General features: G+C 36.1%; 1 protein-coding gene across 5 annotated transcripts in view; it reads left to right on the top strand.

The window, feature by feature from the left end:
• The window catches only part of DENND1B (DENN domain containing 1B), a 161,443-nt gene that overhangs the window by 132,688 nt on the left and 6,047 nt on the right, over nucleotides 1–22,708 (top strand). For 3 of the 5 annotated variants that reach the window (XM_075760164.1, XM_075760167.1, XM_075760168.1), the window contains 7 exons: nucleotides 1,293–1,333; nucleotides 2,129–2,197; nucleotides 4,685–4,741; nucleotides 5,543–5,653; nucleotides 18,917–18,996; nucleotides 20,202–20,418; nucleotides 21,648–22,282. In XM_075760164.1, coding sequence (XP_075616279.1) covers nucleotides 1,293–1,333; nucleotides 2,129–2,197; nucleotides 4,685–4,741; nucleotides 5,543–5,653; nucleotides 18,917–18,996; nucleotides 20,202–20,418; nucleotides 21,648–22,199 — 1,127 coding nt within the window. In that variant the 3' untranslated portion in view covers nucleotides 22,200–22,282. Of the gene's footprint in view, nucleotides 1–1,292; nucleotides 1,334–2,128; nucleotides 2,198–4,684; nucleotides 4,742–5,542; nucleotides 5,654–18,916; nucleotides 18,997–20,201; nucleotides 20,419–21,647; nucleotides 22,283–22,708 lie in introns of those variants that run through there. The other 2 variants (XR_012836571.1, XM_075760165.1) reach the window with 1 other exon arrangement.

Below are 22,708 nucleotides of genomic sequence, written 5' to 3' on the forward strand. Positions count from 1 at the left end.
TTCACCTTATGACATGTTATTTGCATTCTACCTTCTCTGGTGGTTCCAGGGAGCCAGATTGAAGTAGTAAAAAATGAGCCCTTTTGCTTCAGGTTGCTCTTTGATGTTCTTACTGGAGATAGGGTCATAATGATCATCAGGTTCTCTCCTTTCTAAGCAAGCATTGCTTTCACTTGTGCCATCATTCCTGAGAGTTTGGCAGCATCAAAATTGCTTGTAAAGAATTTAGTGGAATGGGTGAAAGTGCCTGATATGAGTATAAACAGCTCAGTTTTTTCACCTCATTGAGAAACTTGGGAATTCCTTTTAGAACGATCTGGTTATTTCTCAGCTGTGTTCTAGGAGAATGTTTTGGCTTTCTGCTAGCCAATGGAATAATTCCACTCAGTCTTTGGTTAATTGATTATTGCAAAGCTTAAGAAGATTTGAGAACTCCTGTTAAAAGTCAAGGATGTATCAGTATGGTCCTTTCAAAATGGATAAACTCTCTGAAACTTCAATGTTCTTGTCAATGTGAATGTCTTGTCTGGGATTAGTAACAGCTCCCAGTACCAGAGTGTTCAAGTGACTGATGTCATCTAAAGCTTTCTTAGGGATCAGGGACCCAATCTTTGGTGTTCAGCTGAAGCACCTTTGGGAAATAGTATTAATTTCTTCACCAAGTGCTCAGTAGGATTTACCCCTGTCCTTCATGGCCAGCTTAGTGGCACAATAGTCCGCAGTAGTCCTACAGAAGCTGGTAGCTCTCACTTGCCTTTTAGAGGTTTTCCTTTGTGAAAGAAAGCAGATACAGTTAATAATTTAAAAGGATTTTCCCTGCACAGGAGTATATAGTTGTGCCATAATCCTTAGATTTTTTTTCTCATTCTTCTTCCTTGGGATGGTACCATCTGCAGTCCATGTCATTTTTGTACTTGAAAGTTTGCCCAGTGGGATCATTATGCTTGAATGCATTTCATTATATATTGTTCTTTCCCTCGAGTTGGTGTTTTTAGACTTTTTAGCAGAATGGTACCTTAGCCTAGTTTTAATTTCCCTTTCTATCTCAATTGGAATTAAAAACTCTGTGTGGTGAAAAGATACGCTTTTACAAAGAAAATAGATAACAGGAAATAAGAGATACCTATGTTTTTTTCTTAGTGCACACATATCCCTATCTTTACATTCCTTGTCTATCTGGGAAGAATGAAATTAATGAATAATCCTCTAGGGGAATTTTTTTATGCAGATTGTGAGGAGGGTTGAAACATTTAAAATGTTTGATTGGGTTACATTTTACATTTCTATTTCAGGAAATTCAAGATCTTATCAGCAGTGGATGCATACAGTGAAGGTATAAACTTGGTTAAGTAATTATACTGACTATCCTGTTTAAGTCTTTGTCCTTTTCCTTACATATATGTAATGGTAAAAGTTCATTCATTTGCAAGGAAAATAAATATAAGTACATTCTATAATAAATAACAAGTTTATGGTATATGCAATAATTACATGGATTTTTTCTTGAAGATTTAAAAAAAAAAAGTCCCATACGCAAAACAAATGCACAAGGTTTTTCTGTCTGTATAGTCAGGGATTTCACTGCTTTCTGTATCATGTTACATTCCATAACTGTGAATTAGATATGAAGTTTATCACTTCTAGTAAATAACAATTTCGTTAATATGGATTTGTGCAGTTTGGCTAGCAGAAGACCCTTGGTATAACCTTGTTGTTCTGCAGGATTAGTAAAATGTTATTTTAGATTAAGAGAATTCTTGTGCGATTAAATGAGAGAATTCTTTCTGTTGGGTCAAAGTATTTTAAAGTTGCATAATAAATATGATAGGAACACATGAAAAGTAGCCATAATTTCTGAATTGATTTTGAAATGGTAACAATGAATGAAGAATGAAAATACGTCATTCTGTTAGAATGCATTGATAAATGTGTCAGCTACAGTAATGACGTACTGTAACCCTTGTGTAGCTGCGGACAGCAGGTGGGGAGGAAACACAGCTGTGGTTATTCTGACTGATTTAAAGGGAAGTTTATTTCTTTACAGCACACTGTTTATTTTGCCTTGCTGTTGTCCTAAGGTTTGACTTGTGTTTAAATGTTACTAAAATATGTTTTTTGTGTATTTCAGAAAGGCGGTGCACTGATCAACACAGCAATGACCAAAGCCACTCCGGCTGTGAAAACAGCATATAAATTTGTAAGACCATCTCTTTCAAATAAATAATACATCAAAATACCGCAACTTCCTACAACCTCACATTCTTCCTGAATACTTAAAAACCTAAGCATTTTATACATGTATTGCAGAAAAACACTTCAGCCTGTAGAACATTTTTAGCTTTTTAGCTTTTCTCATATAGCACTAGGATTTAGAGTTGATTCAGAGTCTTCCAGATATAGCTTGTATGTAACAACAGGCATTTTCAAAGCATCAGTGAGCTGGTTTTGTTTCAGTCATAATACATGCTAGAAGGTAATTTGAATATCATTTAGATATTTGATACACAGCTGTAAACTCTTCCTATCCTGGTGATAACATGATTAAAATGTGGACTCTGAAAAGAGAAATTCACATTTACACTAAGGTCCTGTAACACAACACAGGCATTGCAAAGTTAACATGAGTGCAAAACATTTTGTAAATGTTACATTTATATGTAATATAAATATAGTGTTATAGTATATAGTTGCATAGTATATAGTGTTAACATGATGTAGAGAACTTCTCTATTCAGAACTAGCTACTGTCGTGCTAGACCAATGGCGTCCTGGCTTACACGGATGCAATTTCACTTTGTCACCAAGTGCTGCACTATGGAGAAGATGTGGTAAAGCATCAGTAATGTGTGCAGCAAGTCTTTTCTAGCACCAGCTCTTTTAAAGATGACACTAGAATACTCATGTTTAACTGGATTTAATACTTACACTTTTGAGCTTAAAAGATCTTGTTTTAAAAGACTGCCTAACCAATAAAGCATGTGAAACTACACAGTATTGTGCAGTATAAAAAAATAGCAATAATGTAAAATGAAGTGGGAAGTGTTTTAAGGTTGCATTTTTAATATATGGGAAAAGACTTTTGGCTTCCTTTTTGTTTTTCCCAATGTTTCACTAGTTGGATGCATAATAAGTAGTCCTGAATAAATCAGTACATCAGTCTAAGCTAGTGTATTTTAAGTAAAGTTTTCAAACAGAATTTTTAATTTTACATCAGTTGAAAAACACAGCAGTCATGGAGAGAAACAGGTAAATAAATTAAATGTACTTCATATTCATGAACTCATTTATAATTTATAATTTAAAAAATTGTTCATTAACAGGTTATCTGCAAATTATTATTCTTCAGTTTGCAGTAGCTTAGTTACATGGTCTTCTCCCAGCCTTCAATTTTGATAATTATGTCCTTGATAACAAAGGTTCTTCAAAGTGAATTTCTGTTCAGGAAACGCTGGTAAATTCTGTGAGGATCTGTGTGTATAAGTTACTCCTGTTTATACCCCATTTAATTTCTTACTCTGTTGCCCTTTATGGAGCCTGCTACTAAAGAAATGAAAGATGCATTTCTTAATTGCTAGATAACTGATTGGTAGTCTTGAGTAATGTGCTTGGTACCAGCCCTCAGAGTTAGAACAAAGCACTCCAAAATTCATCCAAATGCTGTGAGAATGATCTGGAAAGTTGAAAGTGGCTCTCAGGTTAGCATCTGCTACATGGCACCCCATTGTGCTGTTATTGAGCTTATAGATGTATGATTTAAGGATCAAAAAGACTCTCTGACCTCTCAGTTCAAGAAAATGATTGTCTTTTTCTGGATTTCCATGTACAGCAAACCATAGAAAAATAGGTGGATTCCAAATATTTATGCCCTTAAATATATTTTTAAAGTCCTACTTTCAAGACAACCTTGAAAACTTTTGTAGTTTTTTCCTATGTTCATGTAAGAAAAATACCCTTTCTTTTATTAGGGTTTTTGGTCCCCCCTCCTCCCCCCTCCCTTCTTTTTTTTTTCTGCTCCCTCTCCTTATTTCTCTTTTTTCTTTTTCTCTTTTTTTTTTAGCATAAGTACATGGTATTCTCTATTGATAATTCATTTCTCTATTGAAGAACATTCTTGGCTCTGTTTTCTATGCAACAGTGATCTTTGGCTGCCTATTTTAATACATACAGAATGCTCCCCTAAATAGCAGCACTATGCTGTTCAGCAACACTGGGCAAAATCTCCATCTGCATATGAAATCCCTTCATTTCTCTTAAGATTGATGTTGCCCTGCGAGTTGCCAGACTGGAACACTGTAGCAGTCATTTTGAAAAATCTTAACATTTTTCCAGCATGCCTTACTGCTAAAATACCCTTTCAAATTTAAAGGACCATTTCAAATAAAGGAGTGATGTATATGACCATTTTTAGCCTGACCTTAGCGATACTGGAGAATTTTTGAGTATGCATGTTTTCACAGTATTGGCATGCATGTACTGAAAAAAATCCTTAAATATATGGACAAAGCATGAATATATAAAATATACTGACAATGCATGTATGAAATTTGTGATGAAGGTTACTGTCTTTCTTTATATCACCAGGTGTTTAAAAAACCAAAGGTAAAATAAGTATAGCATCATAAAGCATGTTCCATGACTACAGCTAGCATCTTGCAGAGCTACTTAAGTCCTTTTATTTTTCTAGGCAAAAAATCAGGCAAGGCAAGGAATAAAAGAAGTGAAGAGTAAGTTAAAACCCAAGGTATGTAGTACACTTTTTCTTACCTTGCTTCCTGTATCAGTTTGAAGCTTATACTTTACAAATCACATGAGATTTGTGTTTTTAATGACTTTTGAAATATGCTTAGCCCTTTGTTCAACAATACATTTTTCATAACGAGCCCTCTGGCAACTATCTGTCATTCTATGCATCCACTGAATAATCTCTTTATTGTTTGCATATCTTATCATAGAACAACAGAGGTCTTCAAAGATACATTAACAGGATGTATGTTTTCATAAAGTTGATTGCTTTGATATCACAATCGAAGCCTTTGCTTCAAGCTGAGAATTTGAGATGGGAGAGTCTTTCAGTGCAATGTATTTCAGAAGGTGTAGTTGTCTGGTTTGGCTTCATGAGATATGTGGACAAAGACAACATTTAAAAATGCAGAAATAGTTTTATTTTGCAAAAGCAACATTGCAGAAATATCAGAAAAGATGTTTTAGGCATTTTGCAGCAGCTTTTCTCATTGAAAATTTTGTTTCCACTTAAGATTTTTCTGTAGGGAGAAAGAACCGTTTTTTAGATATATTTTATGCTATTTTAAGAAAACTTTGAAAAATATTTCCTAGACATTTGAACAATTCATCTTTTAAATGACAATGTTGATAATTCAGCTTCCTGAAAAGCGAAATTTTATTTTCTTACTACAGATGGTATTTTCATGACAGTAATAGATTGTGGCAAGATAATTTTGAATGCATTCTGCATGCATAATAGGGAGGGTACGTTTGCAGATAATGATTATAAATAAAGGAATTTAAATCTGTTTTGGTGTAGGAGAGTGAGGAAGAGTATGGAACTTGCAGTGCTGGTGCAGTACAGCCTGCTCCAGTCAACACATTGTATAATGAGAAAAGAGCAAACTCAGAAAAACGAAGACTGGCACAGGTAAGACACCTGAAACTTCTGCTCTTATTCACATACATATGAGGAAAATTTTTTGCCACTTACAGTAATGCATCAGTGAATCTGTTTAAGATTGTTTTACTGTCTGTGTTTGGATACTGTGATTAAAAGGCTATGTTTGCAGAAATACTACTATACTGTTTGAATGGAGGAAAAATATTATTCGTATTTCATCCCTGTTGAGAGGGGAAAAAAACATAAGATTTCTAAGTATGGATCTGAGATTTAATTCTTAAATACTGTTTTTGATAAAGACTTCTCACAGCAAATACATTCTGGTCTATTCACAGATCTGTGTTAAGCTATCTTTTATAGTTTCTTGTAGTGGGGCACTTTAATTTTGCATTTCTAATAAATCAATTTGGCAGTCATATGGCTTTTAACCTTGCTCAGATAGTTATGATTTATTATTTTATTAATAAGTAAGTCAGCTAGTTAATACAGTGCCAATCCCTTGTCCTTTTGTTCTCTAATCCTTTCTAGTCTTGATTTGAAGTAACAGGTGTAGTGTCTCAACTTTGACAAGTGTTTTAGTATCTTTGGATTCATTTTGACAGTGTTATTTCAAAAATATCAATAACATAGTTTTTGTAACACTTTTTTTCTGGGAATAAATACCTGCATATGTACATATTTTAATGTGTGGGTATTTATTTTTACATTCTATTGTTATTGTATATTTTCAATATGTGTAATGAATGTTTATATATGGATTTTTAATGCATATATCTTCCTAAGGTAAGAAGTAAGTACAGAACTTTCCAGCTGATCTAACAGCATTTGTTTTTTTTACTTTAGATATTGCAATGATAAAAATCTGAATCATCTATTTAATCAATTTTGTGTTGAATTACTTTTTGTCCATAATAAATATCAAGTTTGTGAAATTTAACATAGAACTGATGCAGATTATTGCTAAATCATGTTGAAGTTGTACATTGGTATTAAGTCGTTATTTTTAGTAGGGTTATAAATAATACACAGACTTTCTGCTTTAATTATTTAGGCAAGTTTTACTTTGTACATGTTTTTGTGATCTCTTAAAGCCAGTGATAATGTACTATACTATTTGCCCTCGGTATATTTTTATATACAGGCAACTGTGGTGCCTGTATTCTTTCAGGAACTTGTGTACAGTAGATTTTTTTTTTTCACTGGGTATCGGGGGAGAAGATACACAATTCTAAATGTATGAGTATAGAGATCTAATGTTAGTCACATGAAGGGTTCTTAAAATATTTGTTTCTAATAGATAATTGTCATTTTAGTATATAGCAACTTCCCCTCCACCAAAATAATTTGATAATGTGAATTACTAAAAAGCTTTTAATGCATTATAAGCCAACATTCACAGATTAGTGTAGCTAAATCTACGGTTATATCTATCTGTGTAAATACATAACACAAATGTACCCATAGAGTCAGTGAATTTTTATAGGCTGCTTTTATTAAAGAAATCTACAGTAATTTACTGATATGGTAGTGCTGCCTTCTGTTAGGTACAGGAGTCTAGGGATACAAAAGAATATAATGTACCTTGGTACAATTAAACATTTCTTTTGAAGGCCAGTGTTTGGATAGAACAATTTAACTTCTGCATGTTTTTGTGTTCGTACAGCTCTGTACTGCTAAATCCTTTAATATCACTGTTGCTGTTTCTACCCGTCATCTTTTAGTTTTGAAAACAAGAGTGCATGTCAGTCCATAGTTTTGTTTGCAGACATATATATACACAAATGTACGTTTATGTATGTATACACACACGTACATATACACGTACAAAGCTAGGGTTTGTTTACTAGCGAAGCTTGTAACTAATAGCCCCGCAGTTTTGCCCTGCTGCAAACAGAAGGTCCCGTGTCTTCTCCTCAGCTCTTGTCCCAAACATCACTTGAGCCCAGTGGGCCAGAAGGAGCAAATGGTGATCGCCCTCCAAGAGCTGCAGTCTCACGCAGTTTCCTTCACCTCTTACTCACACTATTCCCGCTTTTTCCTTCTCTCCAAAAGCAAACAAACCCAAATATTTCTCAAAAAATATGGCTACCGTTGCTACTTTTGTTTTTTATTTTTCTTCTTGGTTAGTCTTTGAATAAGATAATATAAATGCAAGTTCTTTATGAGTAAGTGCTGATTTTAGACTTTATGTCCAAATAAAAATATGTACTTATTTTCACAAGTGCCTGTGCACAAGAGATACTATGTTTGATCTGCTACTGAATCTGCCATTTAAAAGAAGTGAATTTCACAGATTGCTATTATTGTCAGGTTTTTTTCTGTAACTCTTTATCCTGCAGATGAACCTTTCCATCCAGATTTCTGAAATGGTGCCCTTGAGTGTCTATAGCAGTATAAGGAGAGTACTATTGCGCAGTTCATGCATTTTGATGTATATTTAAAGTAAGGACCAGATATTAAATTGCAGTGTTGATGTATTTGAATATCCTCCCAAAACCTAAATAAACAACAAACAAAAGGGAGAGATTGCTTTTAACAGTCATCTTGCTTCCAAATAGAGACAGCCCTGCACTTTATTACTATCTCTTCCATACTGAAACATTTCAGCACTTGTAAATATAAAGAATTTGGTGTTATATTTTATGCCATGTTAGATGTGCGTGTTGAGCTTTTCATTCTCCACTTCTTGGAGACAGTTAAATGCTAACAGTTACCTGAGATGCTTGAAACATATTGACTTTGAAACATTACGTATGATATGAAAGTTTCCTTCACTGTAAAAGATCATTTTAATAATTGGTTCATAACAGGATTTTGGGGTTCTGGGAGGATGTTTCCTTTGCAATAGGAAGTGAATCTGCTTTTACCCCAACAAATAGTAGTTTGTATGTGGGTCTGCTAATTAGTATGGTTATTTCCTGTTTTGTTGATGAGTCTTTAATAAATGTCAAGGGTACAGCCATGAAGATCTCCCAATTAGGCTTTGCGTTTGTAAAACCCAACCCCTTTGCTTTTGTGTGAAGATGACAGTTCCAACTGCAGCCTCAGCCTAACAGGGCTCAAGGGAAAGGATACTTCTCTGGTTTTATTGAAAACAAGGCCAGTTTGGCCCAGGGAGAATACCAGCACTGGTCACAGTGCAGAGCCATTTTTAACAATGAATATTTACTAAGCTTTATCACTGCTGTCACAGTGGTTTTATTATATTTTTTTTCCAGATCGGCAATAGGCTTTAAAAAAAATTAACAGTAAATCAAAACAAATTATAGCATGTAAAATAGCTGTCAAAACCTAATCGGAGGATAAATAATTAGATGTGCTATTGCAAACTGTAGTGATTGGCTTGCCCTCCTATCATTTGCATTTTGAAAGTCTTTCCTAAAAAAAAGAAAGAACGGGAGTGCGCTCATACGTGCCTGTGTGCACGCGCGTGCGCGCACACACACAATTAATCTTTGCTTAAGATGAATTGTTCTATCTCTGTAATATTCATTTCAGCTTACTCTTGCTTAGGTTAGCTGCTCTAGGCTTTTTATACGTGCACGAGCTAACTATATTGCAAGTCAACATTAACAGATGGATTGCCCTAAGCAAGGGAAAACCACAACAACAAAATCTAGTGAAAGTGGAGGATTGAAGCTTTTTATTGTTAAGCCTTATTAAAACCTTGGCATGTGCGCTGCTGTTAACTGTTTCATGCCTAGATCTGATAATATGACTCTGGTATGTTTTATCTCCTACGTTAATTAAGTATGTAGAAGATATAAGAAATTACCAACTGAAATTTTTGAAATAGCAATCTCGTGCTTGCATTAATTTTTTCAACACTGTTTGCAGTATTTTGCCAGCAATATTGCTGAGTTCCTTTAACTATTGATGAGGGGGGTACAGCAGTGCATGCACTAGACTACTGTGCATTTAGTTTTTGCATAATCTATTTTAATTCTGTTCCATTATATGCTTCCAGGTAATACAGATTTCTAGGTAGACAGAGGCCTAAATGCAGTGAGAGCTCTACAAAATTGTTCCATATTAATATATAATTAAAAAGAGAGCATATTTATTATGAGCCTGGATAGAATGCCAGAAAAATCTGTTTGATTTCATGAATATGATCTTTGTAATTTTATTGTCACATCAGGTGATAGGGTAGCTTATTAAAAATGGAGTACTTCAGGATGTCAATAGTCCTAATGTATTTAGTGCCTAATAAAACATTCTTAAGATTTGCAGAATACCAAGTAAGAACTACCAGGTCACTTCAGAATTAGTAAGCTAGCAATGCCCCCTTGTCTCTATGGAAAATGTATTTAATACCTGTACCTTTACGCATGTGCTACCTTGTAGCCATAATGGAAACTTGGGCATTTGGATTCTAAGTGTGGATTTAGCAGGAATCCCTGTGCGACAGCACTACTATAAATGTTCATAGATCAAAGAAACCAAGTGAACTACTTCCCATGACTTTGCAGGATTTAAATACAGTGTCCAAGAAGGTTTTGCAAACACTTCTGCATAAGGTAATAAAAGCCAAGTTAGACTAAACTTTATCTTAGTATTCCTGAACAGACGAGAATTACAGTTTTTTATTCTTTTTTACAAGCATATTGCAACTGTAGCTTTTACACTTTTATTGCAGTATATGCTACTAACTAGGCAATATGTAATTCAGCTTGCAGTAGGTATACTCAGCTTCTGTTCAACAAAGATAGCAAGTGTCAGGCAGGAAGATGTGTTCAGAATAACCTTACCTTCAGGAGTGCCCCATTTATCAATAACCCTACAATGGCCAGTAAAATAAATGACACAATCATTAGCTACAAAGGGCTTCCAGTAACTGATCCTGAAAAAGGTGGTGAGACTGGGCTATTCTGAAGACTTCCCCCCCCCCCGGGAACATAAAAGACAAGAGGAAATGCTTGTGATAGTGCAGTGCTGAATATACATATTCTGTATAAGGAGACTGAACCCCATTAAGAGGAAAAAAAAATCCTACAGACAACCCCACAATAATTTCAGAAACATAAAAGAGCTGATTAAGGGCCTTTACCTGTATCTGGATTCAGGTGATGTGCTTGAGATCACATTTTACACCTAGCATCCACAGATAATCCTGGTTATATAGCCGGAGGTATCTTCTACTCTCGTTGACTAAAATATTACAAATTGACAGATGTCATAAACAGTAACAGCTAGTTTTTATGGTAAATCACGTTTTATTTCTGTAAAATACAGTTTTGAAGTAAGCTTTGGTCAATTAGTAAATTCTATTTCTTTAGCTAATGTGATGTAATTTGAAAACATTGTAGATATCATTAGCTTCCCTTAATTTGGAGAAAAATCTTTTGTCTTGGTGTGTCAAGTAAGATCTCTTCATTCTGCAAAACAGTCAGATTTCCTTTTAATTAAAAATGAAAAAGCCAGGCAGCAAAAATTCAAATTGTAGATTACGAGAGTGCCCTCTCGTGGCTCTGATACCTTTCTGAAGTAGTACAGGCACACATGTATCCTTTGCCTTGTATAAACCTTGCTTTTTACAACAGAGGACCTCTTTGAAAGCAAGTGGTACTTCCTTTATTTTGTTTTAACTGAAAGATTACCTGGAATTTGTGTAACTCAGACATATAGATGTTTTCATGTATCATGCATAAATTTATTTTCAGGAATATATGCTACCAAATAGAGGTATAATTACAAGATTGCTCAAACCTCCCTCTGCCCCCAAGAAGACAGTAGATACAGCCTCCAAACAGTGACTGATTTTAATTTAGTCAGTGAACACATTTAAAGAAAAAAGAAGCAGTATAAGTTTGTAAGAACTCTTTTTTTATTTCAGTATTTTTATTAGTGTGGACTCTTTCCTCTTCTCTGCCATGATCTCTTCTCACCATGGTTTTAAGCAAAGGACTGTTGCAAGTCTCTGCAGCAGAGTTCTGCCATTTGTTCTGCACCGTAAACCAGCATAAAGCTTGTGGCTGCCTGTTCTTCTTTGAGATTTGCAGTAAATATCACTTGAGAAATCTCTCCACTAATTACTGTGATTACAATTTAAAAATAAAAGAATGGAAAGATAGGGTAATGGTCAGGAAATTGCTCTGGAATTGTTACCCATAGGGCTTTTAGTGCAATGCTTCATTTGTCAAGGCAAAGTCATCAGCGCATCTACCTCTGATTTATCCCACTGAGAGAGACATTTAGACAAGTAAAAAGTTTGCAGGTGCTTTTTCTGCCTATTATTGCCACCTATTTTAGTTTTTTTAACGAATAGAAAGGCAGCCTTTCTGAGGGTCTTTCTCCTACAAACAAACAAACAAACAAATGATACTGCTATGTCTACCAAGGTTTCTTTTCTTCTGAAGGATCTGAAAGAAAAATACTATTTCACAAAGTACTTTCAAAACTGGATGAACCTTTCTGTCCTTAGTAGTTAATTGAAATAACTGGATTACTTTTTTCATCAGGAGAATTTATTGATATCTTAATGTAACAGTGGTATCTTCTGCTTTCATTTGCTGTATATCTTCTGTCTTTCATGGGTGGCATTTTGGCTCCACCTAGCCAAGGAAGAACTGTCAGCCAGCCGTTGGGACCTGTATCCCAACTTCCACGGTGCTTTTGCCTTCTGGCCTGAAAGTTTGGGGAGCACAACCTTATGTCTAAAACTTCCGCTCTAGTACTGTATGTTCCCTAACCTTTTCTTTCTCTCTCTAATCCTGTACCTAAGAGTGAAAAAATGAATAAAGAAGTTCAGTTAAAGAATAAAGTTTGGCTGGGGGCAAAAGGAGGGAGAAGTAGAAGAAACAGGAAAAGCCTTTCCTGCAGGGATCTCAGCATCTCTGAATGTGAAAGCCCAGATTCAACCCATCTAATTTTAAACACTACTGAAATGCTGAAGTTAGCCGCAGTGCTACCCTAGGCTCTTTCCACAGTATGTGGAGAGAGAGGGCCATGACCAAGGGGCAAGTCAGCCCACCTGGAATCTAGATTGTATACTGATGATGCCTCTCTCCTGCTGTTTTTTGTCTAATTTAGGCCTTAAAATATCTGAAATTAGTGAATAGCATCCAAATCTGAGTGCTATCTTTGTTCCCCAGCACCTTGTACAGAAAGACCTTCACTGTTGAGCAGAAAACTCTTACTGATGTCAAACAGAAGGAGGAACACCTCCTTGCCAATTCTTCTGGTCGGGAGCCTTAGACAGAAATGTGCTTGGAGTCCCTATTTTTGTTTCTAAGGCACAATCTTTTTTTCATTGCAAATGTGATTAGTTTTCAAGCTTCATACAGAACTCCCCTCAAATATATTTTTCCACTCTCCAGAGTTCAGTGCTGCTCAGGTTTTATCTATCTAAAGTTCTGTGACATTTAATGTTTCCATTAAATCTTGAAGTCTGGAGGTGTATGATGTTTGTGTTTAGGATCACATCCCCATCATACATTTTAACTTTAGTGTTTTGGGTAAGTTTTCCTTTGAAAAAGTCACAAGTTCTGCTGATGTAAGGATATGATGCACATTTTAACCAAAAGATCAATTTAACCAGTAATCTCTGTTTTACCTGCTTAGGAATTGTGTCAAATAGGTAGCATGTTCCAGTCAGAACAACTGGGTTTACAGCTGTTCTGATTCACTAAAGTCACACACCGTGCACCCGAGTTACTTCCAGGTCTCTTGACTTTCCTGTTACTTCAAAAACACATTCCCATTTCTGCCTTTGTGCATATGGACACTGATTAGTTTTTCTTTTCTGACATGTGCTCCCCCTTATCTTCTTGCTCCTCTCTCCACTGTGTGACCCCCTCAACCCTCCGTTCTGTCATTTCCCTTCTCTCTAATCATTTAGTAAACCTAGGGCATTAATAACCATTCAAAAGGGAAAATACCTGATATTTCACTTAGCTGTTGTAACTGGAAGTTCTGCCTGGTGAATCTGTTTCTTAAAACCATCCACAAAAAAATTCCATAAAGAATACTTATAAAAGAGCTGCTCGCTTTAGCTGTTGCAAATGGCACTGAAAATCTCCATGTCCTGTTTTAAAAGACTAACACTTCTGCTTGTTGCCAATTAAAGTGGAGCCAGGCTGCCTTTGGATGGTGCACTCTTTGCAGCTCGAATGATGTGTGGCATGGTGCCACAGTGTGTCAGCTGAAAACGGCCGTTTTTGCTAAGAATTGCCTCTGCGCCATTGAGACGAGTGAGCGAGATCTGACTGTTGGAGGGGATCCCTGACTGTGGGCAGCATGGGGGCTTGCTCTGATTCAGAGGCACCGGAGGTGGTGCAGGCTTGCCGAGAGAAAAATGGTCTGCCATTCTTCAGAGGAAATGGAAGTTTATTTGCTGTTCTGGAGGAAAAGCATAACTATTTCTGAAAAATATTTTTGGGAATTTCCTACTCTTGCAGGCTCTTTATTGTCACAGAAAAGGATTTCTTTCTGTCACTGGGAACTTACTTTTTTGTGGATCTCTGTTTCCCTATCATTTTAATTAACAAGATCTCAGAACTGATGACAGTTCTGTCTCGTGGCATACAGCTGCAGATGTTTCCAACTACTTCGTGTTCTTTCAAATGCATCATCTATATGTCTGAATGTGTTATAGCAGAGAAGGTTTCTATCCTAGGAAGGATGAATGGATATTTTATTTACTATTAATAGCTTTTAAATTATCCATGAGTCCTGTGTTATAATAATAATTTAAAAACATTGAAAATGCAAATACAACATCTTAAATAATATCTATATAGTTTATATCCAGGACAACTTTTCTTATATCAGAGCATTATTTTTGTGAGACATTACTTTGTGTTACTTCCTGTGAGTAAAAGCGCACAAGTAATTTTTTGAAGGGATCATTTCTAGAAATTAATCTAGAATTATTGCTTGCATCCATCCTGGTCTGGTGTCCATGTAGCTAATTGGTATCGCTAGCACTACTTTAAGCTTGTGTTTGTTTGTACCATGTCCCAGAAAAAGAAGGGCATTGAAGAAGAGGAAGGTTAGAAACTCTACTTCTTTTTTTACCTCTGTTCTTTCCCTCTTCCCGCATCAGTCTCAGCTCTTGTGGAGTGTAATGTGAAGTACTTTCCTGTGATTTCATTATCCATTGCTTTAGGTTGCAGTCTTTAACCGGAAAGGAAGGCAATGGGTCATGCTTAACTAGAAAGTTTGATTGAGAGATGTTTTGCTTTTGCCTACTGAAGGTGAAGCCATAATTATGTCTGTGATTGATTTGTAGAGGACGATAGGTAAAATAAAATACTAAATCCTAAATAATAGTGGACTTGTATTTATTTTGCTTTCTCGTACTGAATGAATAATCCTTAAATTTTTAAGAAAAAAGAAACAGTACTTCATAGATGTAAACCATAGTAGATATTTTTCTTTTCTTGAAACTTTATACGTGTTGATGTATTGAGTAGCCAGTAAATGTGAAATTATATATGTGCTGCCATTTATCAAAAGATATTTGTTTCTCACTTTGAGGACAATTAATAGCAGCAGCCTTGTTAAACTTCCTGCCTTAATATCGATCAATAAGCAGTCATTCCAGAAAGTTGTGCTTCTGAAAGGTCTAGCATTAAATAAAAAGCTGACATTTCAAAGATTGATTTTCATGCCCAATCAAGAATGTAACCATCTTAGATTTAAATCCTTTAGCATTCATGTATTTTGTCTACATTTTTATGCCAAAATAGTACATTTTGTGAGGCTACCAGCAAGCAGAAGAGAACACTTTAAGGACCTATTCTCACTTTGTTTGGTTCCACCTGTATTTATGCTGTCATCACCTTCTCTTTCTGGTTTCAGTGAGAAGCATTTACCTCAATTGCATAGGTAGCAGGCCAATTGCAGAATGAGATTTGGAAGTGGGGCAGAAACCAAAGAAGGATGCATATGATGTATACAGAAAGGATGTATATCCTCACGCCTCACACATCCTCACACTGGCTGCAGTTGTTCCTTGGTCATACTTTATGCACAGGTTTGACGGTTTAGCAGCGGCTTGTGGAGAGCGTGAGCTTCTTGTGTTCGTGTTAAACTCACTGATATTCTGAGCAAGATGAGAGATGGGTTCTTGTGGTGCAGTGTGCCTGAAGATGAGAAAAATTTGAAATAGCAAAAGTTGAATCCCTGTTCATGTTTTGATATAATGTAGATACATTAAATAATAGATTTATTATGTAAGCAGAACTAGTTGGAAGAAGCAAAACAACTGAGTACTTTAAAGAAGTTTGATGCTTTATTTTATAGAAAAACCCATGACAGCAGTCTATTAAGACTTTATAAAGTTCTGGTGCAGCAAGAAAGGAGTGTTACCATATCATTTCTTGTGGTAATAAATTTAAATGGTCTGGTTGCTATTAGAATGCTGATCAGGAAGGAAACAGAAGTCTGTCCTTTTTTCATAAAAAGGTTTAAAAAAGGTTACACACTTCAAAATGAAGAAAAGACAGAAATTAAAAGCTTAAATAACTGCAAACAGCAGGGTACGTCAGTAATGGAAAGACTTCTTAAATGACTTTGACAGCTTTTGCAGGTGCACATACTATGTCACTTTGCCTAGCGGAGCATTGAAAAAGATTTATGGTTCTCCTTTTGGAATTTATTAAGAGTTTCTTTCTTTCTTCCTCTTTCTTTGCAAAGTAGTCTGGACATACCCCTCCCTTGCAGTTGTTTTTATTACAGCTCCTAGAGGAAAGTCACCTATTCAAAACCATGTGTTGCTTGTTGTCTCCATGGCTAGCTCACAGAGCTGTAAACTCTGGAGAATGTTGTTATTTACAGCCAGATATTTTCCTTCCCTTCCCCTTTTGCTTTTTATCTTTGTATGTTAATCCCATTTTATTTGGTTTAGTTCTTGAAAGTCTTCCTGTATAATTTTGTACCCCTAAACATTTAAATTGGTAATAAAAATATTTTTTTCAAAAGGGAGAATCTCACCATCAGGAACTAGAAGGATTTTGGTTGTTTTGGTGGGGGTTGTTTTGTTTGTTTGTTTGGGTTTTTATAGGTTTATCAACACAGGCTTTGTTATACTCTTTTATATGATGTTATTCTTGTTTTCAGTAGATGCTCTGAGGGGCCAGTGCTATGGTTGTGGTGTTTACCGATTCTAATTAATTTTACTCAGTTTCTGTTTCTCAGAGACACAACCTTTCTTTTTTCTTTTTTTTTTAAACTTGCCATCTATGCTCTTTGAAACATTAGTTGTTATTTTGACAAATCGGTGAGTGTTGTCTTGTGAGACTTTATTCCATGGATGGAGTTAATCCATCTACAGATAAACAAGAGTCTGGTTTGGTTTTGTTTTCTGAAATTTCTCAACATTTTTAAAGAACCTTCTTTCCTGCAAAACCTTGTCTTTATGTTAGTAGAAGTAAATGTGATGGCAGCATCTAATTCTAATGCAAATTCCAAGAAGTGGAGACAGAGACAGGGTTTTGCCCTCTGAGAGTCAAATCCAGGATTAGAGCTTTAATTACAGTGAATGTCATGTCAGAATTTTCTTGGAGAAGTAGTGAATTTCCAGTGTTACAGAAATAAAATATTTTAATTGTCCCAGTGAAGAACAATACTTAAAGCAGGAACTTTTAAACTGAAAACAGTGACTGTCATTATGGCAGTAATCGGTAAGATAACCAATCAGCAATATCAGTTAAAGCAGAGTGGTTAACCTTCCCTTTAGTTACATGCAGGGGTACGATTGATTACAATACTGATGGGAATGACACAAAGAACTCACAAAACTGGGAAAGAGTTAGAAATATCAGTAGTCTGGCTTTGTTTCTCTGCCTTCCATCCTTTAATTTTTGTTCATTATGAAGCTTAGTTTCAGTTCTTTCATAGTTTTTAGCACTCTAATTCCCTCATTTTTTAGCAACTATAACTTAGTTTAGCACGTTAAGAATCATGTGTTTCCTCTTTGTGGACAAAGAACTATCGAAAGTGTTGTCAAAACTTGCTGCTTTAATTAAATCCTCTCTTGTTGAACAAGAAAAAAATGTGTCAGTCTATAAAGAGTGAACATTGAGACATTCCTGACAATAAGGAGAGGGGGGTAGTTACAGAGAGTGTTCCGGTACATGTAGAACACTGACAACGTCTGTAATAGGTGATGTACTGAAATGCCCACAATACTAGATTTCCAAGCTCCTTGTACCCTGAAATTAAGGCCATATTTCTTCCTCATCAGGGGCTGCTTGTAGGCTTCGGCATTTGCTGAACTGCATGATGAGATGTGGGCAGTAGCACTTCTTTTTACTTGTGTATGATTTTCTTTAAAGTTAGCTAACATTGTATTCCCTTTGCACAAATTCTATCTGTATGTCTTTAAATTATGGCCAGTTTTCCAAGGTTCAGAATCTCTTTGGTGGATTGATTGCCTGCATAGTTGAGCTTTGCAGGTTTTTGATACAAAGCAAATATAAGAGATGCACAGACCTTAAGACAGTCATTTGTGAAGCACAAGTGACTAAAATTCCTGACTTAAATGTTCTGGTCAAGATAGAGACTTTTTTTCAAGTATAGTAGAAATCTTTAGCCTGGTTCTGTGTGCTAAATAATGACATGAGATATATATATATATATAAAAAATAGGTTAGTGAGTACTCAGTGTGGTAGTAGGTGAATTTACAGCACACCAGCTACTCTACGCAAGCTCCCTGTGGGATGCTCTGAGTGTAGATTAACTTTGAGTTAACTGTAATTTACAGTAAATTATCTTGCCCAAAGGCATTCTTAGTGCACAGTTTTCGAGCTGGCATACTACTTACTCTGAAATTCTTCTTAACGCTCTAACATAAATATAGCTATGTAAAGAGATTCCTGACTTCTTTTGTGTCTGCTACTTCAAAAATCCATTTTTCTTCATGCTCAGTAGACCACATCAACCAAAACCTGGCAAATATTTCTATCAGAAAATAGTAAACCACAGTGCTTTTTTGTGATATACTTACAAGAAAGGGTAGACAGTAGACTTGAGTGATGCTTTTCCTCCAATAGCCAGTCTTGTGCTAATCAAGGCTTTGCATAAATAACAAGGCGCTCCAGGCTTTGCATAAATAATAAGGCCTTCCTTAAGCTATGAAGAAAAATGGTTCTCTTTTTAATTGGTGATGCTTGAGGACTTCACATCCTCTTATAACAACCTTTAGAGGACTTGATCGATATGTGTTTTTCCTCATCAAGTGCTCAGGAAGTCTTAATGAGTAAACTGGCAGCTAGACTCCAAATAAATAATGCTGAAATAGAAAAAACAGAAAATTAACACTATATTTTTTGTTTATCCTCCAGACTCGTTTCAACCAGCGTCTCAGTAACCAGGATTTTACCTTGGATGAAGACGATGATGATGAAATGGAGAGAACAAGCAAGTAAGAAGCCTGTTTGGATGTGTCTATATGTATGGGAGACAGGGTAACTAGTGTTATTCAGCAAAGTTGAGTTCCAGTGACACATTTTTCTCCTGTCCAGGCTGCTAGCTTGATTCTTGATCTAGATGATGTCAAGTAGTTTAGGATTAAATCTGCTTTTAAAAAGAGGACAGGCTATTATATCTTTTCATTATTTATAGTGCCCAGAAGAGCTCAACATAATCCTCAGACTTCACAGACTCATGATAAAAAGATAAACTATGTACACAAAGAAGCAGTGAAATAGTATTCGTCAACATGGTGGGCAGTGACCTCAGCTAATCTATTCTTTAAGTCTTATGTTGTGGTCATGACAATGGAAAGTTTTCTGAAGGGTCTGAAAGAGAAATACTGCCTTGTGAGTTTTATGTCAAGGTCTTACTATGTGTGAATTAAAGGAAAATCATAACATGAGGCTTAAGCTGCATTGAGGCATTCTTTGATTGAGGAGATGATTTTTGATAATGAACATATATCTATAAACCAAGAAGGACCTTGAAAGCAAAGTCAAGCAGCTTAAGCATGATGCAGTAGGGAAGAGGGAGCTACTGAAGTGTTCAAAGGATATCATCAAAACAGTGAGCCATGGAAATACCCTTTGTAGTAGTATTCTGGATAGACAGAGATAGGGAGAGACTGCAGTAGTATAGGGGTCAGAGGTAAAAGTATTGCAATGAATGAAAGAGAAAATAAGAGACAAAAGCACCAGTTCTCCTCACAGATAGCCAGTACTCTGGTAAATCTGGTCGTATGACAGAAGAGTTGCAGTATGAGAGTCTTGCCACTAGAACAAAATATGTGGCTAGGTCAGCTGGAGAAGTGTAGCAACACTGACCTAAATATAAGGTGTAGACAAGGGAAAAGAGGAACCAGTTTTGGAAACTGTAAAATTTGGAGGGAAGATTTGGGAAGTCATATTAAAGGCAATTTGAAATAACAGTTATAGTGATTGGGAAAGACCCAGGAGACAGGAAAACCAGCTAATGGTAACTGCATCTCCCATAGATATCATACGTCTATGTTTAGGAAAATTCTTGAGTAGAAAGCAATTCCGTGTTATGTTCCCTTTCAAAAGTCTTGGAATGCATTCTGCTACTTACTTTCAGAAGTGACTGTAATAAAATGGCTTTTGTGTTCCTAGCTGATGGAAAAGTTTTTGTTTTCAGGTTATCATCAGAAGACAGTGAAGAAACTTCTGCTTGCTTTTACGATAGTGATGATTCTGGTGAAATTGGAATAACTCCTCAGCATCAAGGAGAAATGGACTTGCTTGGAGAGATTTTGGACACACTGAGCACACACAGTTCAGATCAAGGAAAGCTCGTAGGAGCAAAGAGCCTGGATTTCTTTAGGTCAATGGATGACATTGAGTACAAGGCTGCGGTTAGTCGTCTTCTGCTTTCATTTGAAAAACAACTCCAATCCCTTTATAGTGGAATTCTGCACTTGTGTAATAAACGACATCCAGCTCAGACACTGCAGCATAGTCCTTAGAACTGCTAGTGTGTCTTCCTAGGGCAACATAACAGTACACCCATGCTGGCCACTGCACGATGGTATTTCGCCAGCCAAGAGACTGGTTACGCCTTTGTCTAGTTTACCAAGTCATCTTAGAATGGTATTTTTCCCTTGGTAACAGTAACCACATATAGAACTGTGAATAATGTAATAATTTACTTAAATAGTTTAATATCATATTTAGATGTTCAATTCCCAGAGCTCATTTTGGTCTTTTTTAACGTGGTTTAGAAGGTATTTATTTCTATTTTGACCTTGCATCCTTAAACTAGTCATAGTGATATGGTGGTGTTTCCATCTTGATTAAGTCATGGGATTCATGTGGTAATTGCACCTGAAACACTGCTAGAATAGTACTCCAGAGCTTTCTAAGAGGACTCCTTGATCACCCCTTTTTAGGTAGAGTTGCACAGGACCTGTAGTGTAAACAAACTGCCCGTAACTTTAAAACCCTCACCAAGACACTGCTGTGATGTAAGCCAAAAAAATGTTAGTGTTTTTGAATTCCAGCTCATATCAGCTGTCCAACATTTACTTTTGCTGAAAGGGATCCTATAGTAGAAGATTCATTACCGGAACAGCAAATTCTGATGCAAATGTTTAAAAACCTTGTAAAATTTTCTATTATGAGTGTCACACAGGGGTCACATTAATAAGATGCCCTTTTTTGTTTGTTGGGCTAAAAAATTTAATATTGAAAGTTGGTATAATTAATTACTGAAGCAAAGAGGAAATGCCATCTGGTTTTAGTTTTAGTCCAGCTCCTTCCCATATTATGCGTACAAAACAGCTAAGTGTGTCTTTGTTCACTGTCAAAGCTGGTTGTGCAAAGACTGTGAGTGGACAGAGGAGACAGAAATCCTTCCTCTGTACAAAAGGCGATCCTTAAGATAAGAGACAGAGTGTTCTGGCAAGGAAGTGTAAAAACACTTGTTCTTACATTGTTTCTGGGATTGTTGTTTTGTGACATTGAACCCCAAAGGGGATCCATGATTTAGGAACACACAAATTCCATAACAGTATTTTTGTTTCAAAAGTGCCAGTGTAGGATGTTTCTTGTGATGTTAACTATGAACACATGTTCTTTCTTTCAGAACAAGTCAAATGCACCTAGTGAGAGCAACCTTACCCTGCTCTGCAGCAGTGCTAATGATCAAGCAGAGTGGAACCTCGGTCAGGATGACAGTGTCCTCCATGGGAAGCAGCTCCCTCCATCACCAAGGAAGCAAGTTTCTTCTGGTGGCCATAGAGTATCTCTCTCAAGGCTGGAAGAAGAAAGTAGTGACAAAACCATTATTACTGACAAGATGGACACCACTAGTATGACATCCACATCTCCAGTAAGATCAAGTGCCCCGTTTGCTTCTCTAGAAAGTTTTGAAGCAGGCTATTCTTCCTATAAGCATGCAGAGCGGAATGAAACACTAAGCAATACCTCAGAAGATCAGCTCCCAGCAAGTCTTGCTCAACATCCATCCATTCTGGTCCCTTGGGAGAAAGACAGGAAGAAAGGAAAGGAAACTCCGGAAGAGGGTGGGCTTCTTCAAGAAGTAGTGTCATTATGTAAACTGAGTTCTGCTTTTCACTATGGTTTGAATATTTCCAATGATAGTTTATCCAGCAGTAGTAGTGGAAATAAAACGTAAGAAAACTATGAGAAGACAAACTTGACTCCCATCAGAAGTTAAAGGGAGACTACTCAGGACTCCATATAACATGATAACCAAAAGATGAAAAAGGAATGAGATATCTTCAGTTATAAAAATAATTCTCTTTAGTCAAATATGCATTTTCTGCCATTGGGATATCCGCTTCTATGTTTACCCAGTTCATTTGTTGGCTGTAGTTAGGTCCACAAAATGGAACTAAAGATATGAATGCACTCTTAAATCAGGTACTAGTTAGTTTCTGTGTTAAAAATGCAGCAGGTGTATGGTGCTTCCTAGCATTTGCTTCCTCTAAGCAGCAGGAAAGGTATCATCTAACAGGTAGCCAGGTTTTGAAGGTACTGTATTAATCCCATTAAGCATGAAATGAACCGAGCAATCTGTCTGAAATGTACAAACATTAATATTTGTAATGAATAATAATTGCCTTAATCTTTTGAGAAGAGGTCTAACTATCTTAGAAGATGAATGCAAATCTACAAAACAGC

The sequence above is a fragment of the Balearica regulorum genome, chromosome 8 (assembly GCF_011004875.1).
Source record: "Balearica regulorum gibbericeps isolate bBalReg1 chromosome 8, bBalReg1.pri, whole genome shotgun sequence".
NCBI lineage: Eukaryota > Metazoa > Chordata > Aves > Gruiformes > Gruidae > Balearica > Balearica regulorum.